The sequence below is a fragment of the Microtus oregoni genome, unplaced genomic scaffold, assembly GCF_018167655.1.
Source record: "Microtus oregoni isolate MIOR12 unplaced genomic scaffold, Mior012 000035F_ref0000213, whole genome shotgun sequence".
Classification (NCBI taxonomy): domain Eukaryota; kingdom Metazoa; phylum Chordata; class Mammalia; order Rodentia; family Cricetidae; genus Microtus; species Microtus oregoni.
In genome coordinates, this window is record NW_024543094.1 from 8,606,308 (window position 1) to 8,624,572 (window position 18,265).

The 18,265-nt window shown below is 38.7% G+C and overlaps 1 protein-coding gene across 4 annotated transcripts in view; it reads left to right on the forward strand.

Annotated features, from left to right (window-relative positions):
• The window catches only part of Wdr37 (WD repeat domain 37), a 71,370-nt gene that overhangs the window by 10,615 nt on the left and 42,490 nt on the right, over positions 1 to 18,265 (forward strand). For all 4 annotated transcript variants that reach the window (XM_041630882.1, XM_041630883.1, XM_041630884.1 and 1 more), the window contains 4 exons: positions 987 to 1,164; positions 4,185 to 4,281; positions 15,716 to 15,811; positions 16,142 to 16,206. In XM_041630882.1, coding sequence (XP_041486816.1) covers positions 1,027 to 1,164; positions 4,185 to 4,281; positions 15,716 to 15,811; positions 16,142 to 16,206 — 396 coding nt within the window. In that variant the 5' untranslated portion in view covers positions 987 to 1,026. The remainder of the gene's footprint in view (positions 1 to 986; positions 1,165 to 4,184; positions 4,282 to 15,715; positions 15,812 to 16,141; positions 16,207 to 18,265) is intronic.

An 18,265-nucleotide genomic window follows, 5' to 3' on the forward strand; every position in this document is an offset into this window, starting at 1 on the left:
GCGATGGCTATTCTTACCTTGAAACTGAAGAAAAAGTATTAAATGTATTAAAATTTCTAGCAAGGTCAGTAAAGTATAAGGTAATAAGTTCTTACTTTGGAATTGAAAAAAAAGCAAGGATGTACTAAAGTTTCTTGCCAAATCGGTAAAATATAAAGAAACAAAACTTGCAAATTAAGAAGGAAGAAATTATCCTTGCTTTTTTCAGGTGGAACAGTAGTTTACATTAAACAACAACAGCAACAGCAAAACATGCAAAGTAATCTACATTTTCCCTCAGATTTATAAAGAAGAATGTGAGGTACAAGCCCAATACACAGTAATCTTTTGTATTTTGTATATTATCAGTTAACATGAGAAACAAAGAAGTGTTTAAATGCTAAAAAATATAAGATATTTTAGTGAAATCAAGAAATAGGTTGCTCATTTAGAAGTAAACTGAAAACTGCTGAAAGAGCAAATGTTTTCATAGGTTTGAAGTCCCAAATTGATAAACAAAATTTAACAAGATTTAACAAAATTCTTTTTAAAGTTACAACAAGAATTAAAAAAAATATAATGTGTATGGGGGGTTTACTTTCATGTGTGTGTCGGTGCAGCATGTGTGCCAGGTGCCAAGTCGAGGCCAGAAGAAGTTGTCAGATCCCCTGGAACTGGAGTTACAGAGGGTTGTGAGCCTCTGGAAGAGCAGCCAGTGCACTTAACCATTAAATGATCTCTCTAACCCATAAAGCAAGAATTTTTGAGATTAAAAAAAAATCTTTTGAAGATTAGAAGATTTGATCAAGGAACTGAAATAGTTAAAACAGTTTTGAGAAAGGTTTAAACAACAGGAGTCACTGTAAGACTTCAATACTTGATTTCTAAACTATAGTGGGTACCAACCTTAGCAAGAGCTCGAATTGGAAAAAATCTTTACCTTGTCTGCTGGTTGTTCCAATTGGCTGTATCAGAAATTAGGTACTTGTTTTCCCTGCTGTTTTTAGCTTATTGCAGGCGTGACCAGGACACTACCTTCTAGAAGTAATGCCCACAGAAAGCGGAAGCTGTTCAACTGCTCGCCAAGCAAAACAAAAGCGCAAATCTCATAGCCTTTCCATACGAAGAACTAACAGCTCAGAACAAGAGAGGACTGGACTACCAAGAGAGATGTTAGAAGGACAGGTAAGTCAGTGTTGGTCAGTGCCCATTTTAAAGAGGGTTGTTATGCTGGTAGTGCATGTGGGTTTCTAAAGCAGAAGAAAGACTTAAACTGCCAAACCTTTAAAAGAACACAGTAAATTCACCAGCATACACAGAAATAGAATTATATTTTTTGGTTTATTTTGTTTATTATTATTATTTTGTTTTTGAGACAAGGTCTCTCTGTGTAGTCCTGGCCATCCTGGAACTCAATATGTGGACCAGGCTAGCTCTGAACTCATGGAGATTCACCTGCCTCTGTCTCCCTAGTGCTGGAATTAAAGGCTTGAGCTACCATGCTTGGCTAATATCAATATATTTATAATAGTAACAGAAAGATACAGCTATGACAGCATGGACTCATTTTACTCTTTGTACATGTTGTCTCAAAGAAGTTTAGCCCTAGACTTTTCAGACAGGTTTTCTGTTTCTAATGGTCTCAAGAAAAGGGGAGAATAAGTTTTGATGCTCTTTTTGTTCTCTGAGGTGACTTAACTTGCCTTTGATTTTTATTTTTATTTTTTTTTTGGTTTTTCGAGACAGGGTTTCTCTGTGGTTTTGGAGCCTGTCCTGGAACTAGCTCTTGTAGACCAGGCTTGTCTCGAACTCACAGGGATCCGCCTGCCTCTGCCTCCCGAGTGCTGGGATTAAAGGCATGCGCCACCATCGCCCGGCTTGTAAAATGGTTCTTAAAAGTTTTTTGATTTACTCACATTACTAGCAGTGAAAATTCTACTTTGTTTGCTGGCATATTCTAGAGTTACTTCCCACATGAGGTAAATCTGTTCTTAGTATTATCTTCCATTGTGATGTAGTATAAGGTATAATTGTATCTCACAGTAGGCATTTCACAGGCAATTCACAGTTCTTTCAGCTGAGCAGCCTAGACATGTGCACTGCTCTACTGGCTCTCTGAATTTTCCACGTTAGACAGTTTGTTTGCTGAAGTTCTTTGGAGTGAAACCAACTAGCATGATCTCTGAGTGGCCTCAGTGCCTTTCCCTTTTCAGGAGGGAAGAACGTGACAGTGTTTGCTATTGCAGCTGGCATGGTAGGTGTGAGTGGATTGCTGCAGGAAATAGAGATGTGTTGAGTGTCACTAGTCTGACTTACAGGAGTAATCACTTTAGACACAGTGTGGCGGAGCTTTTTCAGTTACTAGGGAATAGAATCAAAAAGAAGGTGAAGGTTAATCACCATAATGCTGTATTAGGTTAATGTTCTATATCTTAATTTGTAAGTGAAATTTTCTAGAGAGATGTTAAGATTACCAGTTCTCAGATTCAGTGTTTAAGCTAGCACGTATATATTTTAAATAGTTTACGAACTTTAGGGGAAAGCACATGACTATTGAAAAGTTCAAATTGTAGAAATGTTCATTGGTTTCTGAAATTTATAGTCCTAAGAAGTTAACCTAAGGTGGAATTTAATAAATATGTATGTATAAATATTTTTTTTAATTTCAGCTTATCAGGGTTCCACATTTGGTGTTGTATATAAACTTGAAAGATTATACTGATGTTACTCAAATATTAGAACATTAATATAGAAGTATTTGAGAATTTTATTTTTGAAAGATTTTTTTTATGCTGGGGATGGGTGGTGCATACATACTAATAATTTAGATAGTGTCCTTGTGGAGATTAGAAGAGAAGATAGGCATATCAAGTAGTCTTCTGTCTATTAGCAGTGTTCAGGAAATGTAAATTATTTTGTGAACTATGTGGTACTTGGAAGTGTTTATATGTTTAACTTGGAAATATGTTGTGTTACTTCCTTTTGCCTTCACTTTACCTTTTAGATAGAGACCGGAAATGGGAGGGGAACTGTGCAAAGGCACGAAGGATATGACCTATTATGTGTTCACTAAACTACTAGACATTTTGTTCTCTTTTTATTGACATTTAGTTCTTGTCTAGAGTTATAGGAAATCTTTAGTTTGTTTTGTTGAAGCTCAGTGGATCTAATTAGGTGATGAGTCACATCTCTCTATCCATGTATAGACCATTGAAATAGTGAATAGTTTTTGTTTGTTTGTTTGTTTGTTTGTTTTTAATAGCTTATGGTAGAGCCTAAAGACTATTTGTAACATAGCTTCACTTTTGGGAATGGCTTTGCTTCTCTGTGAATTTGGAAAATTTGAATAAAGTAAGCTCCTGTTCCCTCTGTGTCATTGCAAAACAGAACTTTTCCATCAAAGTAAAAAGTTTACTCTGTGTCAAATCTGTGTGATCAAGGCCTAAGGACACAGATTATGTTCACCAAATAACCTGCTCCACTGTGAAAGAGGGTACAAGACCGACCTTTGAGTCACATAACAGAAGAGTGGCATGTGTCAGTGCTATATCATAGGCAGGCTGCCGCAGAGCAGGGGAGTCTTTGCTGTGGGTTTCAGATGTTCTGACATCCTTAGTTTTTAGGTTGGTGGATGCTTGAGGTGTGTCCAGTGCACTCTAAAGGTTTACCTGGCAATAAGGATGTTAGGTCAGCTACTGACGTTGATAGTAAATGACTGTTAAAAAAAACACTGAAGGCAGTTCCAGGTTATTTGGGTTCTCTTTCTGAAACCTCACGGATCCACAATCATGATGTTTTGGTTTGCCAGTTAGTCTTTAAGATCTTTAGCACATATTCGGCTTCTTCAGAGAACTATGTTCACACATGTAAAAGGAAAAGTTACGTTATTTTGTAAAATGTTTGCTCTTAAATCTTGTATTTCTCTAGGAATGCCTTTTGATTTTTGTTTCCTTTGTAGAAACTTGAATCTCAAATTTTGAGTGTTGGGAATTGAACCCAAGAGCATGCTAAGTACATGCTCTCACTGAGCTACATGCCTAGCTAAATTTTAAATTCTTTAAACCTTCATATTTATAAGCAATAAAATACATAATGTTATAAAGTAAGAGTTTAAGATAAATGATAATTCACTTTGAAAAAAAGTGTTGCCTGGTATTAAAGTGATTCATTTGTTCATTTTAAACGGAAATATTTGTCTTATACAGGATTCCAAACTGCCTTCCTCAGTTCGCAGTACATTGTTGGAACTGTTTGGTCAGATAGAAAGAGAATTTGAAAACCTTTACATCGAAAACTTAGAATGTGAGTATCTCCTATCTTAGTGTATTTAAAAAGTGGTTACTACTCCGCTGAACTCTTTGAGAATAATATTTGTGGTTTAGAGTCATCACTCTGTTATTTTCTATTCTGATGTTAAACATGTTGACTTAACCATATTATTGGGGCTGGCGAGGTTGTTCAGCAGTTAAAAGCTCTTCCAGAAGTCTTGGGTTCAATTCCCTGCACCCACGTAACTGCTCTCAACTTTTTAATTTCAATTTCAAGAGTTCTGTTCCCTCTTTGGACAACCAAGGTTACCAGGCATTCATGTGGTATATAGACATACATGCAGGCAAAATACCCATACACATAAAAAGATTATCTTATGGTTCTGTGAACCTTGCATGATTCTTGACAGAATGATGTCAAATTTTGGCAGAGTTGTCTTCCTTTCTGGAGCCTGTAGGGACAAACATTTCCTGTTTATTTGTGTGGCGACAGAATGCAGTTAATTGTGTTTTTAGGACAGGCCCCCTTATCACTGTCGTTGGCTTATGTGCACATCTCCTTTAGTGATGTATGCTTTCTCTTGTTTCCTCTCTGACTTACCATTCTATCTGTCCCAATCCTAAGAAAGTGTGACTTGATTGAACCCCTGGATATTCCAGGGTGACCTCCCTACTTGCAGAGCCGTTGAACTTACAGGGTAACATTGTTCATAAATTATAGGGTTGGGCCTTGAGAATCTTTGAGGGGGTTACCAGATTGACCAATCAAAATCACAGTTTTATACAAAATGAATGACTTTATTTTTATATACCAAGTATGTCATAAATTATATAAATTATATCATCTCTTCAAAATTTTCAAAAATGTGTTGACATATATTAAAGAAATTTATATAACTCTTTGGCTCTATCACATTCTTCAAAGGAAAACATTTTCTGTATTTTTTTGCTTTGAGTTCTTCTGGTGATATATCTTTGAGGCTGAGCAGTTTTCATCCAATTTTAGATCAGGCAGATGTGTTGTTAATGCTTCACCATTGGGAAATTAATGTCTTTTATCCCTTTTGGTGTAAATGGGTAATTTTCATTTTGGGGGAGGGATGGTGTTTATAACATGGTATACCATTTAAACTGTAATGAAACTGTTTTCTCTAAGAATTGAATGAATATTAATAAGCAGCAATTAAATTATAGACTGTTTTACACCTTTAATTTCTGTGGTTAGATAAGTCATAAAGAAAATGCAATTCTGTGTCATTCACATTTTGCTCTTGGAAAATTTAATGTTTTAATATTGGGTTCTCTACATTACTTTTATGTATCTTGAGAACTTAGAGGAAGAACCAATTCTAATTTTGTTATAAATGCTGGGTGGTGGTGCATTCCTTTAATCCCAGCATTAAGGAGATGGAGGCAGGTGGATCTCTATGAGTTTAAGGTCAACCTAGTCTACAGAGTGAGTTCCAGGACAACTAGAACTACACAGAAAAATCCTGTCTCAACAAACAAACAAAAAAAACAGTTAAATAAAATGAGGTAGTTACTATGTATAGCATCAGCTTTTAAGGATCTTTTTTTTGTCTAGAAATGTATTTTTTATTGATATTTATTGAGCTCTACATTTTTCTCTGCTCTCCTCCCTGCCTCTCCCCTCTCTCCCTCAGTCCTCCCCCAAGGTTCCCATGCTCCCAATTTACTGAGGAGATCTTGTCTTTTTCTACTTTGTACTTCCCATGTAGATTGTATCTTTGTAAGTCTCTCTTAGTGTTCACATTGTTGTCTAAGTTCTCTGGGATTTTGGTTTGTAGGCTGGCTTTCTTTGCTTTATGTTTAAAAACCACCTATGAGTGAGTACATGTGATAATTGTCTTTCTGTGTCTGGGTTACCTCAAAATAATGTTTTCTAGTTCCATCCATTTTCCTGCAAAATTCAAACTGTTGTTATTTTTTTCTGCTGTGTAGTACTCCATTGTGTAAATGTACCATATTTTTCTTATCCATTCTTCGATTGAGTGGCATTTAGGTTGTTTCCAGGTTCTGGCTATGACAAACAAAGCTGCTATGAACATGGTTGAGCACATGTCCTTGTGGTATGATTGAGCATCCTTTGGATAATAGACCCAAAAGTGGTATTGCTGGGTCTTGAGGAAGGTTGTTTCCTAATTTTCTGAGAAATCGCCACACTGACATCCAAAGGATTGTCCTAGCTTGCATTCCCACCACCAATGCAGGAATATTCCCTTTTCCCATAACCTCTCCAGTATAAGTTGTCATCAGTGTTTTTGATTTTGGCCATTCTTACAGGTATAAGATGGAATCTCAGAGTTTTGATTTGCATTTCTTTTATGACTAAGGATGTTGAGTATTTCCTTAAGTATCTTTCAGCCATTTTAGATTCCTCTGTTGAGAGTTCTCTGTTTAGGTCTGTACTCTATTTTTTTTTAAATTGAATTATGTGATCTTTTGGTGTCCAATTTCTTGAGTTCTTTGTATATTTTGGAGATCAGACCTCTGTCTGATGTGGGGTTAGTGAAGATCTTTTCCTGTTCTGTAGGCTGTCGTTTTGTCTTGTTGACCATGTCCTTTGCTTTACAGAAGCTTTGCTTTACAGAAGCAGAAGTTTCAGGAGGTCCCATTTATTAATTGTTTCTCTCAGTGTCTGTGCTGCTGGGGTTCTATTTAGGAAGTGGTTCCTGTGCCAATGCATTCAAGTGTACTTCCCACTTTTTCTTCTATAAGGTTCAATGTGGCTGGCTTTATGTTGATGTCTTTGATCCATTTGGACTTGAGTTTTGTGCATGGTGATAGATATGGGTCTATTTTTGTTTTTCTACATATTGATATCAAGTTATGCCAGCAGCACTTGTTAAATATGCTTTCTTTTTTCCATTTGATATTTTTTGCTTTGAAGGTGTTTGAAAATGTGTGGATTGATATCCGGGTCTTCGATTCAATTCCATTGGTCCTCTTGTCTGTTTTTATGCCAACACTAGGCTGTTTTTAGTACTGTAGCTCTGTAGTAGAGTTTGAAGTCAGGGATTGTGAGGCTGCCAGAAGTTCTTTTATTGCATAGGATTGTTTTGGCTATCCTTGGTTGCTTTCCCAAATGAAGTTGAGTACTGTTCTTTTGAGGTCTTTGAAGAATTTTGCTGGTCATTGTGTTGAATCTGTAGATTGCTTTTAAGGATATTTTTAAAGATCAGTTTAGCAACAAAAATATTTAGGGTATTTTCATTGTGACTATGGCATTCGTGTCACAAAGCACCTACTCCTCCTGTTAAAAATAATAAAAATAAATCTTTAAAAATTACTCACGTTGGAAGGTACTTTAACTTTATATTGTCTAGCACATAGAGAAAGGTTTTGTTAGCTCCTTGGTACTGATAAGTCCCAGTTTCTTTCTTTCTTTCTTATTTATTTATTTATTTATTTATTTATTTATTTATTTTCTGGTTTTTCGAGACAGGGTTTCTCTGCAGCTTTGGAGCCTGCCCTGGAACTCCCTTTGTAGACCAGGCTGGCCTTGAACTCACAGAGATCCGCCTGCCTCTGCCTCCCAAGTGCTGGGATTAAAGGCGTGTGCCACCACTGCCCGGCTAAGTCCCAGTTTCTTAGCATGGGTGCTGTGTAGAGCCTTTTGTCCTCAGCCTATTTGTGATCTTGACTTGTTTTAAACTTTGGTCAGACAAGTACCCTACAGTTCCATGAAGCTTCATGGTATTCTGGCAGGCAGATAGGGCCTAGATTTGGGTGAACCTGTGTGTAAATCAGGTTCCAGCTGTACCAGGTTAGTACTTGGTTACTTCCCCTTGGTCTCTTTCAGTTTCACAGTGTGGATGCCTGAGGCCGTTTTCAAGGTCCTTTTGATAGTAAAGAGAATCTTAGTTCTCTGTGTCTTCAATGATTGTGTTCCTTGTAATGGTCCCAATCCTGCATTTCCTACTAATTATTCATTCTGGAATTTTTTTTTTTTTGTTATTTTGGAATGGATCTTTTTTTTTTTTCAACTTTTTTTTTATTGAGAAAAGAGAAAAGAAAAAAAAAACAAATTTCCTCCTCCTCCCAGCCTCCCATTTCCCTCCCCCTCCTCCCACCCTTCTCCCCCTCCCCCCACTCCTCTCCCCCTCCCTCTCCAGCCCAAAGAGCAGTCAGATTTCCCTGCCCTGTGGTAAGTCCTAGGTCCTCCCCCCTCCGTGCATTTCTAGGAAGGTGAACATCCAAACTGGCTAGGCTCCCACAAAGCCAGCACATTACGTAGGTTCAAAACCCCGTGCCATTATCCTTGGGTTCTCATCAGCCCTCATTGTTGGCCATGCTCAGAGAGTCCAGTTTTATCCCATGCTTTTTCAGTCACAGTCCAGCTGGCCTTGGTGAGCTCCCAATAGATCAGCTCCACTGTCTCAGTGGGTGGGTGCTCCCCTCGTGGTCCCGACTTCTTTGCTCATGTTCTCCCTCCTTCTGCTCCTCATCGGGACCTTGGGAGCTCAGACCAGTGCTCCAGTGTGGGTCTCTGTCTCTGTCTCCATCCATCACCAGATGAAGGTTCTATGATGATATGCAAGATGTTCGTCAGTATTGCTCTAGGATAGGGTCATTTCAGGTTCCCCATCCTCAGCTGCCCAAGGAACTAACTGGGGACCTCGGCTTGGGTATCTGGGAGCCACTCTAGGTTCAAGTCTCTTGCCAACACTAAGGTGGCTCCCTTAACTAAGAACCGTGCTTCCGTGCTCCCCCATCCAACCTTCCTTCATCCCAATCCTCCCCCTTTCCCAAGCTCCCCCCCATTCTCCCCCTCTCCCCCCTCTCTCCCCATCTCCCCTTACCCCCATCCCACCCCACCCCCAAGATCTCAATTTTCTCCCCGGCAATTTTGTCTACTTCCCATAGCCAAGAGGACAACTATATGCTTTTCCTTTGGTTCACCTTCTTACTTAGCTTCTTTGGGATCACCAAGTGTAGACTCCGTGACCCTTGTTTATGGCTAGAAACCAATTATGAGTGAGTACATCCCATGTTCATCTTTTTGGCTCTGGGATACCTCACTCAGGATAGTGTTTTCTATTTCCATCCATTTGCATGCAAAATTAGAGAAGTCATTGTTTTTTACCGCAGCATAGTACTCTAATGTGTAGATATTCCACACTTTCTTCATCCATTCTTCCATTGAAGGGCATCTAGGTTGTTTCCAGGTTCTGGCTATTACAAATAATACTGCTATGAACATAGTTGAACAAATGCTCTTGTCATGTGATAGGGCATCTCTTGGGTATATTCCCAGGAGTGGTATTGCTGGGTCCAGGGGTAAGTTGATCCCGAATTTCCTGAGAAACCGAAACACCGATTTCCAAAGTGGTTGCACAAGATTGCATTCCCACCAGCAATGGATGAGTATTCCCCTTCCTCCACAGCCTCTCCAGCAAAGGCTATCATTGGAGTTTTTTATTTTAGCCATTCTGACAGGTGTAAGATGATATCTCAAAGTTGTTTTGATTTGCATTTCCCTGATTGCTAAGGAGGTTGAGCATGACCTTAAGTGTCTTTTGGCCATTTGAACTTCCTCTGCTGAGAATTCTCTGTTCAGTTCAGTGCCCCATTTTTTAATTGGGTTAATTAGCATTTTAAAGTCTAGTTTCCTGAGTTCTCTATATATTTTGGAGATCAGACCTTTGTCTGTTGCGGGGTTGGTGAAGATCTTCTCCCAGTCAGTAGGTTGCCTATTTGTCTTGGTGACAGTGTCGTTTGCTTTACAGAAGCTTCTCAGTTTTAGTAGGTCCCATTTATTCAATGTTGCCCTTAAAGTCTGTGCTGTTGGGGTTACACATAGGAAGCGATTTCCTGTGCCCATCTCCTGTAGGGTACTTCCCACTTTCTCTTCTATCAGGTTCACTGTGTTCTGACTGATAGTGAGGTCTTTAATCCATTTGGACTTGAGTTTTGTGCATGGTGATAGATATGGGTCTATTTTCATTCTTCTACAGGTTGACATCCAGTTATGCCAGCACCATTTGTTAAAAATGCTTTCTTTCTTCCATTGTATACTTTTGGCTCCTTTATCAAAAATGAGGTGTTCATAGGTTTGTGGGTTAAAATTCGGGTCTTCTATACGATTCCATTGGTCAACTTCTCTGTTTTTATGCCAGTACCACACTGTTTTCATCACTGTAGCTCTGTAATAGAGTTTGAAGTCAGGGATGGTAATGCCTCCAGACAATCCTTTATTGTATAGGATTGTTTTGGCTATCCTTGGTTTTTTGTTTTTCCATATAAAGTTGATTATTGTCCTCTCCAGATCTGTGAAGAATTTTGATGGGACCCTGATGTCCCGGGATTGCATTGAATCTATAAATTGCCTTTGGTAGAATTGCCATTTTTACTATGTTGATCCTCCCAATCCAAGAGCAAGGAAGGTCCTTCCATTTTCTGGTATACTCCTCAATTTCTTTCTTCAATGCCTTAAAGTTCTTGTCAAATAGATCTTTCACTTCCTTGGTTAGAGTTACCCCAAGATATTTTATGCTGTTTGTGGCTATTGTGAAAGGTGAAGCTTCTCTGATTTCCCTCTCTGCTTCCATATCCTTTGTGTATAAGAGGGCGACTGATTTTTTGGAGTTTATCTTGTATCCTGCCACATTACTAAAGGTGTTTATCAGCTGTAAAAGTTCTTTGGTGGAGGTTTTGGGGCCGCTTATATACACTATCATATCATCTGCAAATAACGAAAGGTTAACTTCTTCCTTTCCAATTCGAATCCCTTTGATCCCCTTATGTTGTCTTATTGCTATTGCTAGAACTTCAAGTACTATATTGAAGAGGTATGGTGAGAGTGGACAGCCTTGTCGTGTTCCTGAGTTTAGTGGGATGGCTTTAAGTTTCTCTCCATTTAATTTAATGTTAGCTGTCGGCTTGCTGTATATAGCTTTTATTATATTTAGGTATGACCCTTGTATCCCTAATCTCTCCAAGACTTTTATCATAAAGGGATGTTGAATTTTGTCAAATGCTTTTTCAGCATCTAATGAATTGATCATATGGTTTTTTTCTTTCAGTTTATTTATATGCTGGATTACATTGATAGATTTTCATATGTTGAACCAGCCCTGCATCCCTGGGATGAAGCCTACTTGATCATAATGGATAATTTTCCTAATGTGTTCTTGGATTCGGTTTGCCAGTATTTTGTTGAGGATTTTTGCATCGATGTTCATGAGTGAGATTGGTCTATAATTTTCTTTCTTGGTTGAGTCTTTGTGCGGTTTTGGTATCAGAGTAACTGTAGCTTCATAAAAGGAATTTGGCAATGCCTCTTCTGTTTCTATATTGTGAAATACATTAAGGAGTATAGGTATTAGGTCTTCTTGGAAGTTCTGGTAGAATTCCGCATTGAAACCATCTGGTCCTGGGCTTTTTTTGGTAGGGAGGTTTTTGATAACCTCTTCTAATTCTTCGCGACTAACAGGTCTATTTAGATTGTTCACCTGGTCCTGGTTTAACTTTGGTATATGGTATTTATCTAAAAAAGTGTCCATTTCCTTTACATTTTCCAGTTTTGTGGCATATAGGCTTTTGTAGTAAGATCTAATGATTCTCTGAATTTCCTCTGTGTCTGTGGTTATGTCCCCCTTTTCATTTCTGATCTTATTAATTTGCAAATTCTCTCTCTGCCGTTTGATTAGTTTGGATAGGGGTTTGTCAATCTTGTTGATTTTCTCCAGAAACCAGCTTTTTGTTTCATTGATTCTTTGTATTGTTTTCTGTGTTTCTATTTTGTTGATTTCAGCCCTCAGTTTGATTATTTCCAGTCTTCTACTCCTCCTAGGTGAGTCTGCTTCTTTTTTTTCTAGAGCTTTCAGTTGGGCTGTTAAGTCTCCAATGTGAGCTTTCTCTGTTTTCTTTAAGTGGGCACTTAGTGCTATGAACTTTCCTCTTAGGACTGCTTTCATAGTGTCCCATAAGTTTAAGTATGTTGTTTCTTTATTTTCATTGAATTCCAGGAAGACTTTAATTTCTTTCTTAATTTCTTCCTTAATCCAGGTATGGTTCAGTAGTTGACTGTTCAGTTTCCATGAGTTTGTAGGCTTTTTGGGGGTAGCATTGTTGTTGAATTCTAACTTTAATCCATGGTGATCTGATAAGACACAGGTGGTTACTAATATTTTTTTGTAAGTGTGGATGTTTGCTTTGTTACCGACTATGTGGTCGATTTTTGAGAAGGTTCCATGAGCTGCAGAGAAGAAGGTATATTCTTTCCTATTTGGGTGGAATGTTCTATAGATGTCTGTTAAGTCCATTTGATTCATTACCTCCATTAATTCTCTTGTTTCTCTGTTAGGTTTCTGTCTGTTTGACCTGTCCATTGGTGAGAGAGGAGTGTTGAAGTCTCCTACTATTAGTGTGTGCGGTTTGATGGCTGCCTTGACTTTTAGCAATGTTTCTTTTATGTACGTGGGTGCTTTTAAATTAGGGGCATAGATGTTCAGAATTGAGACTTCATCCTGCTGAACTGTTCCTGTTATGAGTATAAAATGCCCCTCTCCATCTCTTCTGATTGATTTAAGTTTGAAGTGGCCACACCTGCTTGTTTCTTAGGTCCATTTGCTTGATAAGCCTTTTCCCAGCCCTTTACTCTGAGTAGGTGCCTGTCTTTGTGGTTGAGGTGGGTTTCTTGTAAACAGCAGAATGTTGGATCCTGTTTTCGTATCCAATCTCTTAGCCTGTGCCTTTTAATAGGTGAGTTGAGTCCATTGACATTAAGTGATATTAATGACCAGTGGATGTTAACGCCGGTCATTTTTTTAGTCGTAGAGTTTGTGTGTTTCCCTTCTTTGATTTGTGTTGGTGAAGGGTCTCTAGATGTCTGAGTTATTGTGGTCATTGTTGGACTCCTTGGTTAGTGATTTTCCTTCTATTACTTTCTGTAAGGCTGGATTTGTGGCTGCGTATTGTTTGAATTTGTTTTTATCCTGGAAAATTTTATTTTCTCCATTTATAGTGAACGAAAGCTTGGCTGGCTATAGTAATCTGGGCTTGCATCCATGGTCTCTTAGTTTCTGAAGTACATCTATCCAGGACCTTCTGGCTTTCATGGTTTCCATGGAGAAGTCAGGTGTAAGTCTGATAGGTTTACCTTTATAAGTAATTTGGCCTTTTTCCTTTGCAGCTCTTAATATTCTTTCCTTATTCTGTATGCTTTGTGTTTTGATAATTATATGGCGAGGGGATGTTCTTTTTTGATCCAGCCTATTCGGTGTTCTGTATGCTTCTTGAACCTTCATAGTTATATCTTTTTTTAGGTTGGGAAAGTTTTCTTCTATAATTTTATTAAATATATTTTCTGGACCATTGAGCTGCACTTCTTCTTCTACTCCTATTATTCTTAGGTTTGGTCTTTTTATTGTGTCCCATATTTCCTGAATATTTTGTGATGAGAGTTTGTTGGACTTGCTGTTTTCTTTGATCAGAGTGTTTATTTTCTCTATGGTATCTTCAGAATCTGAGATTCTTTCTTCTATCTCTTGTATTCTGTTGGTTATGCTTGTTTCTGTAGACTCTGTTTGTTTACTTAAATTTTCCATGTCCAGCCGGCCCTCTGTTTGTGTTTTCTTCTTTGCCTCCATTTCAGTTTTCACGTCTTGCCCCGTTTCCATTATCTGTTTGATTGTTTTTCCGTGGTTTTCTAGGGTATCATTCACTGATTTATTCAGTTCTTCAAACTTTCTGTTATATTTCTCATCCATTTCTATAAGGGCATTTTTTACATGCTGTTTAAGGGTGTCAATCACTTTCATGAAGTCAACCTTTTCTACTTCTTCTTGATTAAGGTGTTCATGACCTCCCGTTGTGAGGTCGCTGGTTTCTGGTGGCTACATGTTGCTTTTCAGCTTGTTGGGCGAATTCTTGCCTTGGCGTCTACCCATCTCTTCTTCCAAATGCTCCCTTATGGATCTTCTTTACCGGATCAGGTCTCCTTGCCTACCCAATGCTGGATCTCCCCAACGTTGTCTCTCCCCAATGCTGGGTCTCCCCAAGGCTGGGTCTCCTGGCGCCGAGAGATCAGGCCTCCATGCTGATGGGCAGGTGGCAAACAAAGCGCCTACCCTGCTTGGTGCAGGCAGGCCAAAGAAACAAAGGAACTCCCGCCTGCTTGGTTGCCCCAATGATTCGGACCCAGTGCCCAGACAGGCTGGGCTGGGTGATATTATGTGCAGAAAGAGGGCGGTGGGGCAAATTGGGGAGGGTTCTGGATGGAAGCTGGGTGGGCTAGGAAGAAAGAGGAGGTATGCAGGGAGTGCGGGCCCTGCCGAGAGCTCAAGAAGGATAGGGGGCCAAGGAAGCTCTGAACTCCCCTTCAGGGGCTGGCGCCGCAGGGTCAGAAACTCACCCCAACGCTGGGTCTCCTGGCGCATAGAGATCAGGCCTCCGTGCTGGTGGGCAGGTTGCAAACAAAGCGCCTACCCTGCTTGGTGCAGGCAGGCCATAGAAACAAAGAGACTCCCGCCCGCTTGGGTGCCCCGAGGATTCGGAACCAGTGCCCAGACAGGCTGGGCTGGGTGATGTTATTTGCAGAAAGAGGACAATGGGGCCGAGGTGGGGAGGGTTCTGGATGGGAGCTGGGTGGGCTAGGAAGAAAGAGGAGGTATGCAGGGAGTGGGGGCCCTGCCGAGAGCTCAGGAAGGATAGGGGGCCAAGGAAGCTCTGAACTCCCCTTCCCGGGCTGGCGCCGCAGGGTCAGAAACTCACCCCAATGCTGGGTCTCCTCTCATTCTGGAATTTTAAAATCTGTGTTATACATAATCCTCATGTGGAGATTTTCCTGTGTCATATACCAGTAGTTACATATTTTTACTATATTTTTTCCTCAGTTTCAGTATCTACAAGTAAACTTTAATTATTTCCCTGAATTTTAGGCAGTACCAGAATGTTTTTAAGTGCATGAAATCCCAAAAAGGAAACTATGCTGGAATAAGAATTTGGATATGCAGGGTTCTGCTTGAGATCCTGATAGTTACATTGTCACAGGGTCACAAGAGTGAGCTTTCATTTATTTATTTTTAAAGATTGGATTTCATGAAGTCAAGAATGGTTGTGAACTTGAAATGTAATTGAGAATGACTCTGAGCTTCTGATTCTCTTGTCTCCACCTTTTAAATGCTGAGATTCTAGGCATCCATATCTTGTAAATATGGTGCAAGGATGAAACCCAGGTCTCATGCATGCTGGGTGAGCGCTCTACCAACTGAGCTTCATTCCCAGCACTGACTTTTGTTCTTGGAATGATACCTGGTATGATGGCTTGAGTATTGGACACTATAAATTATCACCTTGCTTTTTAGAATATTTTTCACGTCTTATTTTTTTTTTGATAGTCCTAACTCACAACATTCTCATGTATGTAAGTTTTAGAAGTGATGAATACATTTGAACATAAGACCAAATTTTACATTTTTTAAAAGGAATGTTTTTATTTCCAGTGCGCAGAGAAATTGATACTCTTAATGAACGCTTAGCTGGTGAAGGACAAGCCATTGATGGGGCAGAATTGAGTAAGGGCCAGCTCAAAACAAAAGGTAAAATAAATGCTTGTAAAGTATTGTGTGTGTGTGTATTATAATATATATATATATATATATATATATTATATATGTGTATTACTTATCAAGGGAACGGGGATCTAATGGAGGACACTGACTCCTTTGCTGTCTGCTGTCAGCCAGACTTGGAATGCATAATTCAGATGTAGGTCACATAACAGAGTTTGGGTCCCTCTTCCAGCTCTTCTGTTTGTGACTTGATGGGGTCACAGATCTGAGTTTCCCTTTCTTCAGCATAGCTGCACTTTGTAATGCTGCGGTTCTTGAGTTTAAGGGTATTTGATTGTCAGTTCTCTGTCTCCACAGCCAGTCACAGTACCAGTCAGCTTTCTCAGAAGCTAAAGACCACCTACAAAGCTTCCACCAGCAAGGTATGCAAGGCACTGGCTCTCGAGCCAGTCATGTGGTGCTTACGGTGTGCAGATGTGTACTTTAACTTGCATATTTTCCAGTTAGAAATGTGTAATAGAAAAATGTCTGGCTTCTAGACGCAACCAATGCTAACTGGCTGTAGTAAGTATATAGATGCTTAGATACTAACTTCAGTGAGATCAATATATTGTGCATTAGTAATTTTTTGTCTTTAGAAAAACAATATATTTTTTATTGTTAATTGGCTTGTTAAAAAGTATATGGATTCAGAGAGATAGGTTATAGATAACTTTATGGAGTGAAATTCTATTTGGGCTAAAGTTACATTTTCATTATTTTTCAATTTTCTAAGTATAAGAAGGAGGTGAGCATGTGCTTCTGAGCCATCTACGGGCAGTCATGAGTTTTCCTAGTAAAGTGCCTCATACTGACTTGAAGTGCAAGGATTTAATTGTTTGGAAAGTTATTGTATATTATTCATTATACATCTCTAGTTTGGAGTATTTTGAGTATGTAAAAGGTAAATTAATTCCCTAACTTTGGTGAATGCTTCTTGGGTTAAATGTGAGGATAAAAATTGAAATTTGTACTACAATTTCCATAAATAATCACCAGCTTTTATTTTTACAATCCATTGTCTTGGGCTTACAGCCATTTATTTGGCAGGAACAGTGTGGTTAATTGTCACTAAGAGGGGAAGTCTAGCCTTTCTGCCTTCTCTCCTTATTTAAAAATTCTTGGTAATTATTATTTAGAAGAGAACATGAGTATTGTTGATATATTCTACTGTGTACTTAGATAACATCTGGAATGTAAATTGCTGTTTCATTGGATTTTTGTTTGTTGTAATGTCTAGTTCACCCTAGTTTTGAAATTTGTAATTAACTTGTCTTTCTTTAAAATGAAGTATAAAATTATGTTCTTCACTTCTTGTTACATTTTCTTGAATTAAATAGATTATTCTGATGCTTAGAATTCTGTGTATACAATGTGTGATCTTAGGATTCAAAACTTTCTGGTTATTTCTGAAGTAGAGGAAGATATATATATAGCAGTCTTATCATGAGCAATAAAAACAAGGTTTGGACAAAGGTAAGGGCATGCACAATAGTATTTTGCTTACAAAATATACTAGAACTATTTAACAGCAGTCATTTTAGGATTAGAATATGTCAGAAGCTTATTCCTAATGGACTTTACAGCACTTTGTACACTGTATGTACTCATCTTAAAAATAATGAAACACAAGACATCTGAACATTGAAGAAATACTTTGGTAACGATATATTCTGATTTGTACCACAGCATGGATTCTTGGTATTAAAGCTAAGCACGAATGCAACAAGAACATGCTACAGTCTAGATTCATTACTTGCTCTCCTTGTGACTCAGAGCCATGAAAGGCAAGTAGCATGTTTGGTGAGACAGTGGGAGTGCAGAGGTGTATGAAGTAAACCTGGAGAGGTTTTATTCCTTCCCTGGGCTGCTCATGACTGATTGCTGCTGCTTATGGGGTGGGGTCAGGGCAAGACAGTCTACCTGAAACCCATGGAGATGTTTGCAAATATTCTTTAGAAAGTTTTTTTTTTGTTTGTTTTTTTTTTTTTGTTTTTCGAGACAGGGTTTCTCTGTGGCTTTGGAGCCTGTCCTGGAACTAGCTCTTGTAGACCAGGCTGGTCTCAAACTCACAGAGATCCACCTGCCTCTGCCTCCCGAGTGCTGGGATTAAAGGCGTGCGCCACCACCGCCCGGCTAAGTTTTTTTTTTTTTTTTTTTTTTTTTTTTTTTTTTTGTAGTAGAAAGGGTCTTTCTAATTTGTTCTTAACATACTTTAGGTTGTGTTGTAGTTAAAATGATTTAAGATGATGGAGAAAACATTGTGTCATTATTTTATTAATCTGCTGTTGTTCATTCAGTTGAATTTCTTTATAATCTTGGCCAAGTCAGGTTTTTTGTTTTTTTAAAAAAAAATAGAGGCAGGGTCTCTCTATGTTGTCCTGGCTGTCCTGGAACTCACCATATGGACAAGGCTGGCATAGAACTAATAGAGATTCTCCT